This window comes from Anabrus simplex, chromosome 1, assembly GCF_040414725.1.
Source record: "Anabrus simplex isolate iqAnaSimp1 chromosome 1, ASM4041472v1, whole genome shotgun sequence".
Lineage (NCBI taxonomy): Eukaryota > Metazoa > Arthropoda > Insecta > Orthoptera > Tettigoniidae > Anabrus > Anabrus simplex.
In genome coordinates this window covers 40,397,621-40,417,973 of record NC_090265.1, presented here as the reverse complement: position 1 = coordinate 40,417,973, position 20,353 = coordinate 40,397,621, and the positions used below count along the sequence as shown (strand labels likewise).

Below are 20,353 nucleotides of genomic sequence, written 5' to 3'. Positions count from 1 at the left end.
ATTGTGTCCGTGTATTCACCATGTGAGGGTGCAGATGAGGATGAAGTTGACAAGTTTTATGAAGCATTGAGTGACATCGTGGTCAGGGTCAACAGCAAGGATAGAATAGTGCTAATGGGCGATTTCAATGCAAGAGTTGGGAATAGAACTGAAGGATACGAAAGGGTGATTGGTAAATGTGGGGAAGATATGGAAGCTAATGGGAATGGGAAGCGTTTGCTGGGCTTCTGTGCTAGTATGGGTTTAGCTGTTACGAATACATTCTTCAAGCATAAGGCTATTCACCGCTACACATGGGAGGCTAGGGGCACCAGATCCATAATAGACTATATCTTAACAGACTTTGAATTCAGGAAATCTGTTAGGAATGTACGAGTTTTTCGCGGATTTTTCGATGATACAGACCACTATCTGATCTGTAGTGAACTAAGTATCTCTAGGCCTAGCGTAGAGAAAGAGAAATCTGTCTGCAAATGAATAAGGGGAGAAAATCTCCAGGACGAGGAAATTAGACAGAAGTACATGGATATGATTAGTGAGAAGTTTTGAACAGTAGACAGTAAGCAGGTTCAGGATATAGAAAGTGAATGGGTGGCATACAGGGATGCTGTAGTAGAAACAGCAAGGGAATGCCTAGGAACAACTGTGTGTAAAGATGGGAAAAGGCGAACATCTTGGTGGAATGATGAAGTGAGAGCAGCCTGTAAACGTAAAAAGAAGGCTTATCAGAAATGGTTCCAAACAAGGGCTGAGGCAGACAGGGATTTGTACGTAGATGAAAGAAACAGGGCAAAACAAATAGTTGTTGAATCCAAAAAGAAGTCATGGGAAGATTTTGGTAATAACCTGGAAAGGCTAGGTCAAGCAGCAGGGAAACCTTTCTGGACAGTAATAAAGAATCTTAGGAAGGGAGGGAAAAAGGAAATGAACAGTGTTTTGAGTAATTCAGGTGAACTCATAATAGATCCCAGGGAATCACTGGAGAGGTGGAGGGAATATTCTGAACATCTTCTCAATGTAAAAGGAAATCATCATGGTGGTGTTGCAAACGGCCAAGCTCATGGGGAGGAGGAAAATGATGTTGGTGAAATTATGCTTGAGGAAGTGGAAAGGATAGTAAATAAACTCAATTGTCATAAGGCAGCAGGAATAGATGAAATTAGACCTGAAATGGTGAAGCATAGTGGGAAGGTAGGGATGAAATGGCTTCATAGAGTAGTAAAATTAGCGTGGAGTGTTGGTAAGGTACCTTCAGATTGGACAAAAGCAGTAATTGCACCTATATATAAGCAAGGGAACACGAAGGATTGCAACAACTATCGAGGTATCTCATTGATTAGTATACCAGGCAAAGTATTCACTGGCATCTTGGAAGGGAGGGTGCGATCAGTCGTTGAGAGGAAGTTGGATGAAAACCAGTGTGGTTTCAGACCACAGAGAGGCTGTCAGGATCAGATTTTCAGTATGCGTCAGGTAATTGAAAAATGCTACGAGAGGAATAGGAAGTTGTGTTTATGTTTCGTAGATCTAGAGAAAGCATATGACAGGGTACCGAGGGAAAAGATGTTCGCCATACTGTGGGACTATGGAATTAAAGGTAGATTATTAAAATCAATCAAAGGTATTTATGTTGACAATTGGGCTTCAGTGAGAATTGATGGTAGAATGAGTTCTTGGTTCAGGGTACTTACAGGAGTTAGACAAGGCTGTAATCTTTCACCTTTGCTGTTCGTAGTTTACATGGATCATCTGCTGAAAGGTATAAAATGGCAGGGAGGGATTCAGTTAGGTGGAAATGTAGTAAGCAGTTTGGCCTATGCTGACGACTTGGTCTTAATGGCAGACTGTGCCGAAAGCCTGCGGTCTAATATCTTGGAACTTGAAAATAGGTGCAATGAGTATGGTATGAAAATTAGCCTCTCGAAGACTAAATTGATGTCAGTAGGTAAGAAAATCAACAGAATTGAATGTCAGTTGGTGATACAAAGCTAGAACAGGTCGATAATTTCAAGTATTTAGGTTGTGTGTTCTCCCAGGATGGTAATATAGTAAGTGAGATTGAATCAAGGTGTTGTAAAGCTAATGCAGTGAGCTTGCAGTTGCAATCAGCAGTATTCTGTAAGAAGGAAGTGAGCTCCCAAACGAAACTATCTTTACATCGGTCTGTTTTCAGACCAACTTTGCTTTACGGGAGCGAAAGCTGGGTGGACTCAGGATATCTTATTCATAAGTTAGAAGTAACAGACATGAAAGTAGCAAGAATGATTGTTGGTACAAACAGGTGGGAACAATGGCAGGAGGGTACTCGGAATGAGGAGATAAAGGCTAATTTAGGAATGAACTCGATGGATGAAGCTGTACGCATAAACCGGCTTTGGTGGTGGGGTCATGTGAGGCGAATGGAGGAGGATAGGTTACCTAGGAGAATAAAGGACTCTGTTAAGGAGGGTAAGAGAAGTAGAGGGAGACCAAGACAACGATGGTTAGACTCGGTTTCTAACGATTTGAAGATAAGAGGTATAGAACTAAATGAGGCCACAACACTAGTTGCAAATCGAGGATTGTGGCGACGTTTAGTAAATTCACAGAGGCTTGCAGACTGAACGCTGAAAGGCATAACAGTCTATAATGATAATGTAAGTATGTAATGTATGTATGTATGTTGTTAATATGTGTGTCGTTACTGCCGTAATACAATTGCCATCAGATCTCCGGGAAAGAGTGTGCATGGCCATTTATCAACATTTGTGGTTTATATCATTTTAGTTTAAACCTGGCTGTAGGTTGTACACTGTTATTTTTCTCACTTATCAGATCAAAAGGGTACTGTGTACTGTAGATCTCAAGAAAAATAATAAACATGATTACGATGGATTACTTACAAACATAGTCAACTCATGTACAGTATGTAGAATTACTTCAAATAATACTATACAACTGGTATAAGATTTAAATTTACATTGCATTTATTTACTTATTTATTTTTTACCCATTTTGGAACCTAAGTAGCATAATGACCTGCTGCATCTTAACCAGAGCCCCTTTTGCCACCACTTTTCAGAGTTACTGAAGGGCCTTCACACTACCATAGCGGTCCCAGGGCCCTGTAAGTCCCCACTGTACTTCACCCCTACAGGCAGTCCCCTACTTCGGCTGTCCAAACTCCATAGACCAGGGGATGGAATTAATTTATTCACACACACTTTTTTTTTATTTACAATAACCTGCACTGGTCGAATGCCCTCTAACATTTCATTTATTTTCTCTGTTGCTGTTTATTCTCTTCTTGAATATCTGTACAGATTTTGGAAAAGGATCAAACACTACCCCTGGTAAATTGTTCCATTCCTTCACACCCTTCCCAATGAATGAAAATTTACCCCAATTGCTTCTGCTAAAATTCCTTCTAATTTTATACTTGTGGTCAGTTCTGCCAATATAATTATTTTCCAACTGAAGCCTCTCACGGATTTCTCCCCATGCTTCTTCTCCTGTATAGGCTCTATATAATCTTATAAGTCTAGTTTTCTCCCTTCTCTTACTTAAAGTTTCCCACCCAAGTATCTCTAACATTTTTGATACACTACTTTTTCTCCTGAAATCCCCTGTTACAAATCTTGCTGCTTTCCTCTGCACACTATCTATTTCTTTTATTAGGTGTTCTTGATGAGGATCCCAAACATGGTTTGCATATTCCAATAATAGACGAGCCATACTTAAGTAACTTTTTTCTTTTAATTCTTTGTTGCATCCTTTAAGTAGCCTCATTATGACATGTAACGATCTGTATGCTTTCCCAACAATGTCATCAACATGACCCTTCCAGTGCAAATTACTTTCAAATCTCACACCTAAGAATTTGCACTTGTCATCTTTTGGGATAACTACCTTATCCAAAGTATATTCAAATTCAGTTTTAAAGCTCCTGTTTGTAAAAGTTGTAACAGTTGATTTGCCTCCATTAACCTTCATACTGTTTTCTTCAACCCATTGTTGGATACTCTCAAGGTCCCTTTGTAATTCTGAACAATCCTCAACGTTATTTATTTCCCTATAAACAATTATGTCATCTGCATACAATCTTATTTTTGATGTTATATTGTTCCCTAAATCATTTGCGTATATTAATAAAAGTAACGGACCGATTATACTACCCTGTGCAATTCCCTTCCGGTCGGTCGGTCAGTTGGTCAGTCGGTCGGTCAGTCAATACTGATCTGCATTTAAAGCAGTTGCTCAGGTGGCAGATTCCCTATCTGTTGTTCCCCTAGCCTTTTCTTAAATGATCGCAAAGAAATTGGAAAATTATTGAACATTTCCCTTGGTAAGTTATTCCAATCCCTAACTCCCCTTCCTATAAACGAATATTTGCCCCAATTTGGCCTCTTGAATTCCAACTTTATCTTCATATTGTGATCTTTCCTACTTTTAAAGACACCACTCAAACTTATTCGTCTACTGATGTCCTCCCACGCCATCTCTCCTCTGACAGCTCGGAACATACCATATAATCGAGCAGCTCATATCCTTTCTCCCAAATCTTCCCAGCCCAAACTTTGCAACATTTTTGTAACGCTACTCTTTTGCCGGAAATCACCCAGAACAAATCAAGCTGCTTTTCTTTGGATCAACTTCCTCTTCCTGAGATATATTATTTCCTACTTTGACTTTCTGAATCCTTGAATTTAGAAATGTTCTTATCCAACGTATAACCCTTACGTTCAATCCTATTCCCTTCAATTTCTTTAATAATATTCTATGTTCCACTCTATCAAAGGCTTTGGAAAGATCTATGGCTACGCAATCTAACTGGCCTCCTGAACCCAACTGATCTGATATGTCCTCCTGAAATCCCACCAGTTGTGCCTCACAAGAAAATTTATTTCTAAATCCATACTGGCTCCTCATGAACCAATTTTTATCATCACATATCCCTCTGATGTACTTTGCTATTAAACTCTCCAGTATTTTACAAACTACTCTGGTTAGGCTGATTGGTCTGTAGTTCTCTGGTTTCCTTTTATCACCCTTTCCTTTATAAATTGGCATTATTATAGATTCCTTCCATTCCTTTGGTATTGATATTGTGATCATAGCCACAGGACCTCCAGTTCTTTGTGGAATCCAAACCACAGGGACGCAACTTTTTATTTTAAAAATATCACACGCACTGACTGGGATTCAAACTGTCGCTTCCTTGAAAAGAATCCCAAGGATAATGTCATTTGATTATCATGACCTAATAATGTTAGAAATGCCAACTTTGTGTACTTTCAGAGCAATCTCTCAAATGGCTTTATTCTTTGAAGTAACAGCCCAAATATTACCTTGCTCCATGAAAGGAAGTCCTTTGGATCATAGATACCTAGACTAATATATACAATTGTTCATCATCATCATCATCAATTCCCCCTTTCCAGCTGACACCAGGTTTGTGGCAAATATGGTTTGTCTGCACTTTATCCTGTCTCTCTACCATTCTCCATCCAACACTGTGTTCCTGCTCATTCCCTTCACACATCTTTCCAGTGCTTGTCTTGGCAGTCTTTCTTCTTTCATTCACTTGACATGTCCAAACCACCTTGATCTGTTCTAGTTTGTCATTTAGCTTTTGCACATTTAGCTCTTTCTGTATGTCTTCATTATTCACTCTATCCCTCCTTGTTTTCTGTACCATACCCTTTGGGAATTTCATTTCAGTTGCCTGTATTCTACTCTCATCTCTCTGAGTCACTATCCATGGATTTGCCATTATAGGTATGTAATATCCCTTGTAGATTACTTCTTTAGCCTTTGCTGGTACATCTTTATTCCATATTACTGTAATCTCCATACCTGGTGGTAAAAGGCACTCCCCAGTTGTATACTTCTACTGAAATGAAATGACATATGGCTTTCAGTGCCGGGAGTGTCCGAGGACATGTTCGGCTTGGGAGGTGCAATTTTCATATACATTCTTCCATTTTCTGTCAGCTCACTTCCTAAGTATTTGAAGTGTTTTACTATTTCCAGTTCCTTATCTCCAATTTTCATAGCTCATTTTCCTTCCTTACTTCCTCTACTTGTCACCATTGTCTTATTTTTCTCTATGTTGATCCTCAATCCCCATTATTCAATCTTCCTATTCAATACATTCAGCTGTTGTTGTACCTCCTCATCGTCTTCTCCTGTGATCCCACATATCAACAACTTCAAATATCATTACATTCATTCTTCCATCTCTATAAACTTTGCTTGCTGCCTTTACAATGTCATATTGATCACCATTATGAAAAGTAAGGATGATAATACACTCCGTGGTTTTAGCCCATTATCATTTCCAAACTATTCTGTTCTACCCAATTTTGTCTTCACACAGCTGTGTGCTTTTATAACTGTTATTAGTCCAATGCATGTGTGTGTCAGGCTTTTCAAACTTTTGTTCTGTGGATGCTGTTGTAATGCCTTTTCTAAGTCTATAAAAGTTACCACATCCTTCCTATATTCCCAGCTGTTTCCCATGATCTGTCTCAGAATGAAAAAGGATTCTACTGTTGACCATCTACTTCCTTTTTTTAAAGCTGAAATTCTACCTTTTCCCTCATTTTTGTTCCCAATATATTGTCAACTTGAGAAAGGATGGAGATTCGTTGGTAGTTACTGCACATCTTTTTATCCCCTTTCTTGAGTATTGGTATTATAACCTCCTCTTCCCAATTCTGGGGTGCTTTTTCCTCTCTCCATACACACCTGAGTAGTCTATTAGTACATTGGATTTCTGCTGGTCCTGCAGCCTTGATCATTTCTATGGCTACTTCATTTATTCCCACAGCTTCCCCTATCTTCATCTTTTTTCTTCCTTGTTATCAGGGAAAATATTTGACTATGATGTGCTTGAAGTTAGTTTAATCCTGTAAGTCTGAAATGAGAATTTTGTTCTGAGCAAAGCCTTGGCAACCACAATCTGATATTAAGCACTGTTTACTGCTGAGAACCAGAGTTTAAGCCACAATTGTGCTTCACTATTTGTCTTCAGTGCCACAAACTTTCAATAAAAATGCGTAAAAATGCAATGATAATATTAGGCTTAAAAAAAAATGTTGCAGTACATCGAATAACCATTAATTCTCAATGCACAAAGAACAAATTCCTCAGAGTTCATTAGTACCAGTCAAGAGAAACTGACCAACCCCTGCATTGTGTTCTACTTTGTTAATATCTAGAGTATAGACTTTTCAGACAACTGTAAATTCAGAAGTCAGTTCACCAAACGAAAATGTGGAAGGGCAATGTTAGCGTATTGCTACCAATCAAATCACCTATCACTCTGATAACTAGTTTAGTGTTGGTTCAATGGATAAAATTAATGGTAATTGGATGGATAAGTTATTAATCAAAAATAAACGGGAATGAACCATGAACCACTAATGGTGAGATGCAAAATCAAAGTAGAAAGTAAACTGGAAGTGAAACTTGATTCTGGAATATTCAAACAATTAATTCATGGAAGAGTGAAAATCCTTTGATACGTTGTGTAGTATTCAGTACAAAAGTGATACGATAACACACAAGACAAAGAACTGTTTGGCATCATCTTCAGAAAACTTTGAAAGCAATAAAATTCCAAGAGGAAAATTACATCATATTTTTGTTTACCTTTCTATAAAATAATTTAGTATGCTGCACAAGCAATTTGAACAAATATAATTTTTCATTTGTGCATACATTTTTAAAAATTTACTAGCTTACATCCCATTCAGAACTCAATTTCACTCAATTTACTCGTTTATATTTTTGATACAAAATAAATCCCAGTCAGCTTACGTGATAACTGAAGTCCTTCATGAAGAGTTTCTTGTGAACAGATGGATAGCGAAGTTCCAGTTTCTTCCATGCCAGGTCACGGGGAACAAAATATGTGAATTTCTTTTGGGTATCACCAAGCATATCATTAAAACCATCATTCATTCCAAGATGGTATGTTTTGCTGCAACACAAATAAAAAAATACTATTAACACTATGCAATCAATGTACAAGTTTAATATATCAACAGAAAAATGTATATGATGTACACTTTAAAGAAATAAAAGCAGATATGTATAAATTTTCATTGTAGTCTGCCATTTCCTTCAGATTCTTGGAATAAACCAAGTGCCAACATGTAACCTCCTTTGTTTCCGCACATTAACATGCACTTACTGAAGGCACAGGCTAACCACTAGCTCCACTAGCTACTAAGTTGGTAAATATCACACCCACCAAGATGCATGGCTAGTGCATACTGTGGAGGCCACTGCGTAGGCTGTTTGGAGCCACTGACAGTGCCAATGCACTATGAGACACTTATAAATTTACTCATTCAGAACAAATATTTCAGGTTCCCTATGAGAATCAATATCTTTATCATAAGAATGCCTTTGCTGGCAGGATGTGGTGTTTACAGTGCACTATGTCTTCTGGTACGGGCTAAAATAAATTTGTTACTGTCAGTGACCTGTCTCAGTCTCATCCTTGACTTTGACAATATGAAAGTGACCAAGGTACCGTATGAATGATTCTAATAATACTGTTCCTTATGCAGCCAGTCCCTGTTATGAATGGTGTGAAAATATCGCTCATAGTGTTGGTTGGTGCATGCATTTCAGTGGGCTTGGCAGACTGATATGTAATAGCAACTTCTTGCTCAGTGAGGAAAGGAACGGGAAACTACCTCACTCCTCATTTCCCTAGTATGCCTCTTCAGTGACACCTAGGCTATCTATGGCAGCTGTTGGTGGAGCTGTAGAGGATCAAACCAGCCTTTGGGCTGAATACCCACATACATACATATCATAAGAGGTATGTTCTGAGCTGTCAGTGGAGAGATGGCGTGGAATGACATCAGTAGACGAATAAGTTTGAGTGGTGTCTTTAAAAGTAGGAAAGATCACAATATGAAGATAAAGCTAGAATTCGAGAGGACAAATTGGGGCAAATATCTGTTTATAGGTAGGGGAGTTAGGGATTGGAATAACTTACCAAGGGAGATGTTCAATAAATTTCCAATTTCTTTGAAATCATTTAAGAAAAGGCTAGGAAAACAACAGACAGGGAATCTGCCCCCTGGGTGACTGCCCTAAATGCAGATCAGTAGAGATAGATAGATAGATAGATAGATAGATAGATAGATAGATAGATAGATAGATAGATAGATAGATAGATAGATAGATAGATAGATAGATAGATAGATTGATTGATTGATTGATTGATTGATTGATTGATTGATTGATTGATTGATTGATTGATTGATTGATAACCTCATCTGCAACAAGTCTTATCTGTTATTCCAGTTCTTTACTCTTATCATTTATAGATACAGTATTATGAAAACCAAGGGCCAATAATACTGCCCTGTGGGACCAGCTTACCATTGCCAGTACAAACCCAATTGGTTAATATGGTCTCAATAAAGATTGCTGATGATGCTTGTTTTTTAAAGGCCCCTAACATCTAAGACCATTGCCCCCCTTAAGTAAAGCAATGGGTTGCAAATAATAACACAACTTTTAAGTTAATAGACATAGAAAAGCTCACTAATGAAGAACTTGATAATGCAATGCAGGAAGACTGGGAATCCTGTGTGCAACACATTTGAAACTATAAGAAGACTTCAAGAAAGAAACATTATGAGATAACACTTTAGAATCAATTATGAACAATTTACAGGACTCTTATGAAAGTTACCGAGATTATGATGAAGTGAACAATGACAAAGAGGAAACAGACAAGAATGACAGTGACAACAAACTTCTAGCTGTTCCACTGGAATAAAATAACAGGTAATGTCCTAATTCATATTATTTGAATGTATTTGATAATAGTTTATTGGTTTAATATGTTAACCTGTACTGACTTCAGCTAATGTTAACATGACTGTGGTCAGCACCAGACTGGGTGAGACACTGTGAGTGAGAGAAGGGAATGACACTGGCAATGTTGCACTAGTATTTACAGTTCATTGGCCACTATGGAAACTGCTTCCCATTTGAGACGTGCTGTAGCTAAATCTTAATCTCACAAACACAAATACTCTCCCTCCTCTGGATGGGAACAAATGATATATCCACAGTAACCCCACCTGAGAACTATCAGTATTCCTAGGTGATGATGGTTTATCTATGCTTTGAAATTTGAAAGAAAGAAGTATAGAACCAGTTGCCAAATGCAAACTATAAAATGCAACATTGAAAACTTAATTTTTTTCTTAAGATATTTCCATAATTATTTGCTCCTTGACTGAAAGGTCAGCACTAAGGCTTTCAGTTCAGAGGGTACCAGGTTCGATTCCCAGGCAGGCTGGAGACTTTACCCACATCTTTTTTATTCCTTGATTCAGAGACTGGATGTCTGTGTTTGTCTCCTTACACACAACACACCCCACCACTAACCACCAGAGAAACATGCGACAGTGAATATCGTACATCATATAGGGATTGTGTTAGGAAGGGGATCCAGTTTTAAAACAAGGCCGAGTTCACATGTGGAACAAACACTGCATACCTGTGACCCTACCAGTGTGTAGGAAAAGTGTTGCAAGAAGAAGAAGAAGAAGAAGAAGAAGAAGAAGAAGAAGAAGAAGAAGAAGAAGAAGAAGAAGAAGAAGAAGAAGAAGAAGAAGATATTTGCATTCTTCAGGGATTTGGGAATCACTATTATACTCATTGCTGAAAATATAACTTAAAAGCAAGATAAATAAAATGTCCTCACTTGAGCATGGGATCAGTTTGCAGCTTCTCTTGAACGGTAGTGTATGGCACGCCAAGCACTCTGTCAATGATGTGAACGATGCCATTGGTAGCAGCAATGTTGGGCTGAATTACAGTTGCGTTAACACCACCACCCTCCACAGTCAGCGTCTGGTTGTTTTCCCTGGTTACCACATTGAAGTAGAGTTTCTTGTGATGATCGGCAGCCGTAGGGACCTGGAACAGCTAGAGTCAGACATGGCGCCACTCGGCTAACATCAACAATGGCTACGGCTACTCTACGTTAACATACAACATGCCACAATTCTACCAGAAAACACCAGATACTTTACAATAAATATGTTTGTAGCCACATATACTAATCTTTTGAAGGCCAATTTTAAGAACAATTTCCTTTTTAAAAATGATCATAAAGATATTAGCCTATGACATTTAAAGTTGACAGTTTTATATAAGACAAGATATATTCTGTCATATCCTTAGCTACAAAGAATAAACAGAATGAAATGTTAAAAATATCCTTATGTTAATTGTGCAAAGAAAATTTACATTTAAAATGGAAGAGTCAGATAAAAAGGGGATCTGACTTAGCTTAATTGCAGAATCCATCCCAAACCAAATAAAAGGGATTTTGCAAAGTTAAAACTAACTATGATGTTCCTACAATCAATATCACAGTTGATCATGGTTATTGACTATACCGGCTTTCCACTTTCCACTAAAAAAAAAAAAAATCGTATGTCCTTAGCTACCGTGTGCAGACATTTCTATTTGACGCCACCTGGCTGTCTGCTCATCAATTTCGACATTTCATTTTACTCTAGGTCCGTTAGATGGCAGACAGAGTAAACCGGATCTCTCTTGGGCGTCTATGGCTGAGATTTAATTAATTTTGTCAGGTAAATACCAAATGTATCACCAGAGATCTTTTACATGCCGACATCGTACGACATGGAGTGTTGAATGGACTTCTTTCCGCCCTTCAAAAATCTGACTACCTCTGCCGGATTTGAACCCACTATCTTGGGATCCAGAGGCCAACACTCTACCACGGATCCACTAATTATTGGACAATTATATAAGACTATATTATAACTAATACTGAACAGACATTTTATACTATCATAATTTGAACCCTTGCCTGATGTTCTTGATCATTACGGCATCAATCTCTATTATCTGACACCATGGTTAGCAGGTTTTAGTCCTGATAGTGGAAAAGATTCATTGGAGAGTAGGTAGTGTAAAATTTCTAAGTAGTAGAGTGCATGTCAAAAGCCTGGAATCAATTCCAAACCTCTCCACAGTGTTCACGTGCAGTGCAAGTATATGATGCTGTTGATGGTGATGGTGATTGATCTGTCGAATGGCAACATTAAGCCTTGAGTAGACACCTTGGTGTTATTCAACAGGAGTATGGTACGTGCCAACATTCAGAGTTCACCCACTCTCTATCTCATTATAAAAAAATGCCCCTCCCCCCCTCCCCAGATGTACTGGTCGCCCACGGGTGTCATTAAAAGGACATGCATCAGGGCACTCCAGAGGCAACACACCATAAAATCACCACAATTTGAAAAGGGGATATTTGAAGTTTCTTACTGCCTTATTTAACAATAGTAATATTATTTGCTTTAAGTTTCACTCACTACTTTTATGGTTTTTGGAACAGAATTTAGTTCCGCAGGAGTTCTTCTTTCTTTGTTTCGGCCTGCTGTGGACCACGTTATTTCAACCGTTTGCATCCTTGAGCTTTAATTCTTTCCCAATACTCACGCATTCTTGTTCTGTGAGCCTCCTTTCTTTCATCAGTCCACTTCTTGCCTGTTTTCAACTTTGGCCTTTCTTGGAACCTCTTGTATCCCTGGAGCTTTTTGCGGAGAGGAGCACGTTTCTGGATGTCTTCAAGTGTGATTCCTATTTCTTGAAGGTCTTTTTCAACTTTGATAAACCAGGGTTCCTTGGTTTTCTTGTTAAGAAAGTAGGAGAAGATCCTATTGGTCTGTCCCTGTCTGCTCATGCGTGCTATATGGCCATAAAAATTAATCCTCCTTTTCCGAATCGTGTCTGTTATCCTCTCCATGTGCTGGTACAGATTGCTGTTGTGTCGTCTCCTGTACTCACCATTTTCTTTGATTGGTCCAAGAATCTTTCTCAGGATTTTTCTTTCTTTAGCTTCTAGTTTCTCCATCAGCCCTTTTCTGTTCATTGCAAGGCATTCTGCTGCGTACAGTGCAGGAGTTCTTTTATGTTCCAGTAAATCTACTGACATGAGGCTGACATATATTTGAGTACCTTCAAATACCACCAGACTGAGTCAGGATCGAATCTGCCAAGTTGGGGTCAGAACGCCAGCACCTCAACCATCTGAGCCACTCAGCCCGGCACTGCCATATTTAACAGTATGGGAGGATTGAGATGGAATAGGGATGTACCACAGAGATGTACAGGTATTATCTACAAGACTTATTTTGTGCCAATTTTGATGTATGGATCAGAAAAGTGGGTGATCAAGGAGAGGGATAAAAGTAGAATGCAAGCAGTGGAAATGAATTTCAAATGTGTCAAGCAGATTTAACAAGAATGGACAGAGTAAGAAATGAGAGAGTTTGGGAAATGGTGGTATGGACATGTTAAGAGAATGGGACAAGGCAGGATATCAAGAAAGATGTTAGAAATGGAATGGAAGGGAAGGAGACTTACAGGAAGAGTGAGGGAGAGATGGCTGAAAGGTGTAAAGAGGAGTAATGAGGCAAGAGGAGGGAATTGGAAGACAGGTGGTGGATGGACAGAAAATTATGGGGAGGCTTATGTTCCAAGCAGACCCAGCCTGTGGTTGGAAACTGCTCCAGATGATGATGATGATGATGATGATGACTGACTGCCATCTGAGTGTCATTTGTTATTTGACTGGAAATGTGAATATCATTGTTTGAGAAAATGGCTGCCTTATCAATAGATTGTAGCTGATCTACTGTATGCTTGAATATCACTGTTGCTGTTTGCTGAATATTCCAACAGAAATCTGAACATCATATTCCTCCCTTTTCATCAATCCAAAGGTGGTATTAACAGTTTTGCAACACGAGGATGCACCTATCATTAAGAGAAAGGATGTCCCACCTCTTATTGAAGAGATGTTTGATCGAGTGTGTGAAAGTTTCTCATATAGTTCTCAACAATCAGTGCCGAGAGCCAATCAATAGTCGACTCAGCAAAATCAACAGTATGGAAGATTACACAACAGCAAATGAAGTGGTGGGAGTTCTGTAAGAACTTGTTGGCTATGATGGAAAGAGATGAGCATTTGCCAGAATGTATCATTATGAGTGATGAAGCAACATTTCATTTATCCTGAAATGTTAATCCATTTTAGGCCAGTGGCTCATATACGACCCATAGTGCTTGGCTTTTATTTCTCTGGTGTAATACCATTTTTCCACATTAATGATCACTCAGTAATACAAAAGGGACATTCCGGAATGTATATAAATATTTTCAAGAAATGGTCCCAAGCATGTAGGCTTTGGGAAGTGCAGCATAAAACCTGTTTTGAGGTTACTGGAAGACAGAGTTTTGAACTTAATTCCATCTGTATATATAAAATAACACGCCCTGGCTGGCTGGCTGGCTGGCTGGCTGGCTGGCTGGCTGGCTGGCTGACTGACTGACTGACTGACTGACTGACTGACTGATCATCACCAAGCCAAAACTACTGGACATAAAGAAATGAAATTTTGGAGATAAATCTATATTAGGGTGTAGGTGCTCAATAAGGGAGGATTTTTGGATATTCCATCACTGAGGGGTGAAAATGGGGGTGAATTTTTAAAATGAGGATATCTATATCTCAAAAACTTAAAAGTTTACAGACGTAAAAATTGGTATTTGGAATCGCCTTTGAAAATAAAGAAACATGTATTTTTTGTTTTCAGAAAATCCCATTAAGGGGGGTGAAAAAAGGAGGAAAAGGGGTTGAACACTTTTTATGAGGAGACTTGTATCTCAAAAACAGAAGATGTTACAGACATGAAAATTGGTATTTGGAATCTCCTTTGAAAATGAAGAAACATGTATTTTTGTGTTTTTGGATAATCCAATGAATAGGGGATGAACATGAGTGACAAACGGGGTGAATTTTTAAAAAGACTATATCTCCAAATTGTCTCAAACACGTAACTATTACAGATTTGAAAACTGGTATTTGGAATTTCCTGTACATTAAAGAAACATAAATATTTTTTTGGAAAATCCACTTAAGGGGAACTGAAAAAGGGGGTGAATTTTTAAAATTAGCATATCTACAGTATATCTCAAAAACTTAACATGTTGCAGACATGAAAATTTGTATTTGGAATCTCCTTTAAAAACAAGGAAACATGTATTCTTTTGTTTTAGGAAAAAACCCTTAACGGTGAAAAGGAAGTGAAGAATTGAAAAATTAGTTGAATTATTTGTATGAGAATCTATATATATCTATATATATATAAAATAATCTAAAGATGTTACAAACATGAAAACTGGTATTTGGAATCTCCTTTAAAAATAAAGAAATACGCATTTTGGGGGGGAATCAACTTGGTAAGGGGGGATAAAAACGGAGATGAATTCCTTTTATGAGGATAAATATATCTCAAAAACTGAAGATGTTACAGTCATGATAATTTGTATTTGGAAGCTCTTTTAGAGAAACGGGTACTGTTTGTTTTTAGAAAATTCACTTTAGTGGGGAGTGTGAAAGGAAGTGAAAAAAATTGAATTCTTCTTCTGGAGAAACTTACATCTCAAAACTGAAGGTTACAGACGTCGAAATTGGTATTTGGAATCTTTAAAAATAAAGAAACGTGCATTTTTGGGTGGGGGAAACCACCTTAACAGGTGGGAGTGGAGTGAAAAAGGAGTTTAATTCTTTTCATGAGGATACTTATATCTCAAAAACTGAAGATGTTACAGACATGAAGATTTGTATTTGGAATTTCCTTTAAAAATAAAGAAACAAGCATTTGGTTTTTTTTTTTTCGGAAAATCGACGTAAGGAGTGTGGGGTTGGAAATAAGTAAATAAGGAGTTGAAATATGTTTATGAGGATACTTTATCTTAAAAATGAAGCTGTTACAGACGTGAAAGTTGGTATTTTGAATTTTGTTTCAAAATAAAGAAACACGTATTTTTTTTGTTTTCGGAAAGTCCACTTAAGGTGGGAGAGGGGTGGAAAGAAGTGAAGAAGAAGAAGTTGAATTATTTTTATGAGTATAAATTTATATAAAAAAACTGAAGGTGTTACAGATGTACAGACATGAAAACTGGTATTCGGAATCTCCTTTAAAAATAATGAAACACATATTTTTTGTTTTTGGAAAATCCAATTAAAGGGCTGAAAAGAATTGGAAAAGTGGGTGAATTTCTAAAATGAGTACCTGTATATCTACATTATATGCCAAAAACTTAACATGTTAGAGACAAGAAACTTAGTATTTGGGAAGTCCTTCAAAAATACAGGAACATGTACCTTTTTGTTTTCGGAAAAGGTACTTAATGGGGGGGTGAAAAGAAGTGAAAAATAGTTGAATTATTTTTATGAGAATATTTATATCTTCAAAACTGAAGATGTTACAGTCATAAAAAATTGGTATTTGGAAACTGCTTTAAAAATAAAGAAACATGAATTTTTGTTTTCAGAAAATACACTTAGATGGGGGTGGGGGTGGGGGTGGGGGAAGTATTGATCAAGGAATAGGTATTTGGAATCTCCTTTAAAAATAAGGAAACTTTATTTATTTTTTCAACTTGAGAGAAGACTGTTTCTCACATGTACAGTTCTATGTCGCATGGATGTCTTAGCCCCAAAATGTAATAGGTACCACAAACACGTTTAAAAAACTTCTGGGGTAAATGAAACTCAATTTTTGGGTAAGTTTTTATACTTTAGGAATTTTCAGATAATGTCTTAGTACAATGCCGAGAAATGATTACTTTGATCAAATTAAGAAATCCACGTGAGTGAAGCTGCAGGTAATTGCTAGTTTAGAATAAAATTCTTACATATAACTTTCATTACTCTTTTTGAATAGCGACAAATTATCGATAAAGGTGTTTCAGTGCTTTGGAAGTGATATATAACAAGTACAGTAGTTATGTCGGTAAATGTCAAATTGAATGCTGGGGTCAAAAACGACCCACGCTGTAAATACTACACATTCTCAAATATTTTCAAAATTCCTTTATATTTGCAATAAATTACCATTAAATAAATGGATAGTAATGAAAAACCATGTATTTTGTAATTATTTCTAACCTTCACCTAAAATAGAGGTACAATGTCTGGTAATGGGGTCCTCAGCACCTCCATACTACCACCGAGATGGAATGTAACCGCCCCAAAGTGATGTGCCATTTCCAGTACACATGTGATTGGCCCATTTTCCTTCATTGAGGAGACTGTCAGGGAACATGTATCTCGACATTGTGCATAATTGGTTAATGCTACAACTAGCAGATGAGAAGGAGTTAATTTTCCAACAAGACAGGACCCCACCATACTAGCATGTGGACATCCAGCATTACTTAAATGAACATCTGCCAGATCAGTGGATTGGTCATAAAGCAGCTGAAGACACCTTCTGCACATGTCCAGCCCGTTCGTTCATCGCATCTCATTGTGTTGATTTCTTCCTATGGAGTATTATCAGGGACAATGTTTACTTCCCTCCATTTTCAAGAATGTTGCCAAAATTCAGAAGGCATGTTAAGGCTCCTATTGGGAATGACACTCAAGATATGCTTCACAAGATTTTGGTATGAATGGAAAAACTGCCTGCTGTTTTACAGGGAGGGCATACATAGTATGCATTTCAAGCTATTTTAGTACCATATATTCGAGTTCTGTATTTTTGTTCAATATTAGATTAAATATAATAATGGACACCCTCAACTACTGAGGCTGCTCTGATGGTCAGAGTAAACTAAAAACCTTATATTGATATGCATATAGTTAAAAATAGGAGGATGAAAGAATTAACATACTATGAACACATAAACATACAAAGGAAAACATTAAGGCATTGAACTGATAAACTAAGTAATTCAGACTGTTCTAGAAGTCCACACTTTTTTCTTCGTTTTTACCATTTGCCTTACATCACACCAACACAGATAGGGCTTATGGTGATGATGGGATAGGAGAGGCCTAGAAAGCGAAGGAAATTGCCGTGACCTTAATTAGGGTACATCCCCAGCATTTGCCTGGTGTTTAATATAATTTAATTTCGTGTGGCTATTTTTAGCCGAGTGCAGCCCTTGTAAGGCAGACCCTCCGATGAGGGTGGGCGGCATCTGCCATGTGTAGGTAACTGCGTGTTATTGTGGTAGAGGATAGTGTTATGTGTGGTGTGTGAGTTGCAGGGATGTTGGAGACAGTACAAACACCCAGCCCCCGGGCTATTGGAATTAACCAATTAAGGTTAAAATCCCCGACCCGGCCAGGAATCTAACCCGGGACCCTCTGAACCGAAGGCCAGTACGCTGACCATTCAGCCAACGAGTCGGATATTTGCCTGGTGTGAAAATGGGAAATCACGGAAAACATTTTCAGGGCTGCCGACATTGGGGTTCGAACCCACAATCTCCCGGATGCAACCTCACAGCTGCTTGCCCCTAACCACACGGCCAACTCACCCGGTAAGTCCAAGATCAAGATACTGAGCCATACAAGCAGTTCTATAATATAGAAATGGAACCTTTCAGGGATGTGATCAAGTCCTCTTTGATTAGTTCTCTGCCAAGGCCAAACTGGTGGCAGATTTGGATGAAAAGATTAGGAGCAGTTCCCCTAGCTCCGACCATGAGGGCTAATGACTGAAATATCAATCAATGGATACTTATTACAATGTGGTATTGTGACATCGAATATGGCAAGCATAATTGGTGGTCATACAAATTTTAGTGAAAAATGGAAGAGTATGCATAGGTACTTTAAGGCAGAAACAGGTTCAAAGAAGGACATTTCAGGAATCATTAATGAACAAGGGGAGTGTGTATGCGAGGATCTTCAAAAGGCAGAAGTATTCAGTCAGCAGTATGTGAAGATTGTTGGTTACAAGGATAATGTCCAGATAGGGGATGTAACACTAAAGAAGTATTAAAATTTACCTATGATAACAATGACATTTACAGTAAGATACAAATGTTGAAAACTAGAAAAGCGGCTGGAATTGATAAGATTTCTGGGGATATACTAAAGGCAATGGGTTGGGATATAGTACCATATCTGAAATACTTATTTGATTATTGTTTGGTTGAAGGAGCTATACCAAATGAATGGAGAGTTCCTATAGTAGCTCCTGTATATAAAGGAAAGGGTGATAGACATAAAGCTGAAAATTACAGGCCAGTCAGTTTGACATGCATTGTATGTAAGCTTTGGGAAAGCATTCTTTCTGATTATATTAGACATGATTGCAAAATTAATAACTGGTTTGACAGAAGGCAGTTTGGGTTTAGGAAAAGTTATTCGACTGAAGCTTAGCTTGTAGGATTTCGGCAAGATACAGCAGATATCCTGGATTCAGGAGGCCAAATGGACTGTATTGCGATTGACCTATCTAAGGGTAGATCATGGAAGACTACTGTCAAAAATGAGAGCAATTGGACTAGAAAAAAGAGTGACTGAATGGGTGGCTATATTTCTAGAAAATAGAACTCAGAGAATTAGAGTAGGCAAAGCTTTATCTGACCCTGTAATAATTAAGAGGGGAATTCCTCAAGGCAGTATTAGTGGACCTTTATATTTTCTTATATATATCAATGATATGTGTAAAGAAGTGGAATCAGAGATAAGGCTGTTTGCAGATGATGTTATTCTGTACAGAGTAATAAAGTTACAAGATTGTGAGCGGCTGCAGGGTGACCTCGATAGTGTTGTGAGATGGACGGTGGACAATGGTATGATGATAAATGGGGTTAAAAGTCAGGCTGTGAGTTTCACAGATAGGAAAAGTCCTCTCAGTTTTAATTACTGCGTTGATGGGGTGAAAGTTCCTTTTGGGGATCATTCTAAGTATCTAGGTGTTAATATAAGAAAAGACCTTCATTGGGGTAATCACATAAATATGATTGTTAATAAAGGGTACAGATCTCTGCACATGGTTATGAGGGTATTTAGGGGTTGTAGTAAGGATGTAAAGGAGAGGGCATATAAGTCTCTGGTAAGACCCCAACTAGAGTATGGTTCCAGTGTATAGGACCCTCACCAGGATTACTTGATTCAAGAACTGGAAAAAATCCAAAGAAAAGCAGCTCGATTTGTTCTGGGTGATTTCCGACAAAAGAGTAGCGTTACAAAAATGTTGCAAAGTTTGGGCTGGGAAGATTTGGGAGAAAGGAGACGAGCTGCTCGATTAAATGGTATGTTCCGAGCTGTCAGAGGAGAGATGGCGTGGGAGGACATCAGTAAACGAATAAGTTTGAGTGGTGTCTTTAAAAGTAGGAATACTTCTTTACATATGAAGATAAAGTTGGAATTCAAGAGGACAAATTGAGGCAAATATTTGTTTATAGGAAGGGGAATTAGGGATTGGAATAACTTACCAAGGGAAATGTTCAATAATTTTCCAATTTCTTTCCGATCATT

At 38.0% G+C, this 20,353-nt stretch overlaps 1 protein-coding gene across 1 annotated transcript in view; it reads right to left on the bottom strand.

Annotated features, from left to right (window-relative positions):
* Fas1 (fasciclin 1) overlaps positions 1-20,353 on the bottom strand; it is a 219,556-nt gene that overhangs the window by 36,914 nt on the left and 162,289 nt on the right. The window contains exons 9-10 of the mRNA XM_068226527.1: positions 10,727-10,941; positions 7,804-7,966 (exon numbers count right to left, since the gene is read on the bottom strand). Coding sequence (XP_068082628.1) covers positions 7,804-7,966; positions 10,727-10,941 — 378 coding nt within the window. The remainder of the gene's footprint in view (positions 1-7,803; positions 7,967-10,726; positions 10,942-20,353) is intronic.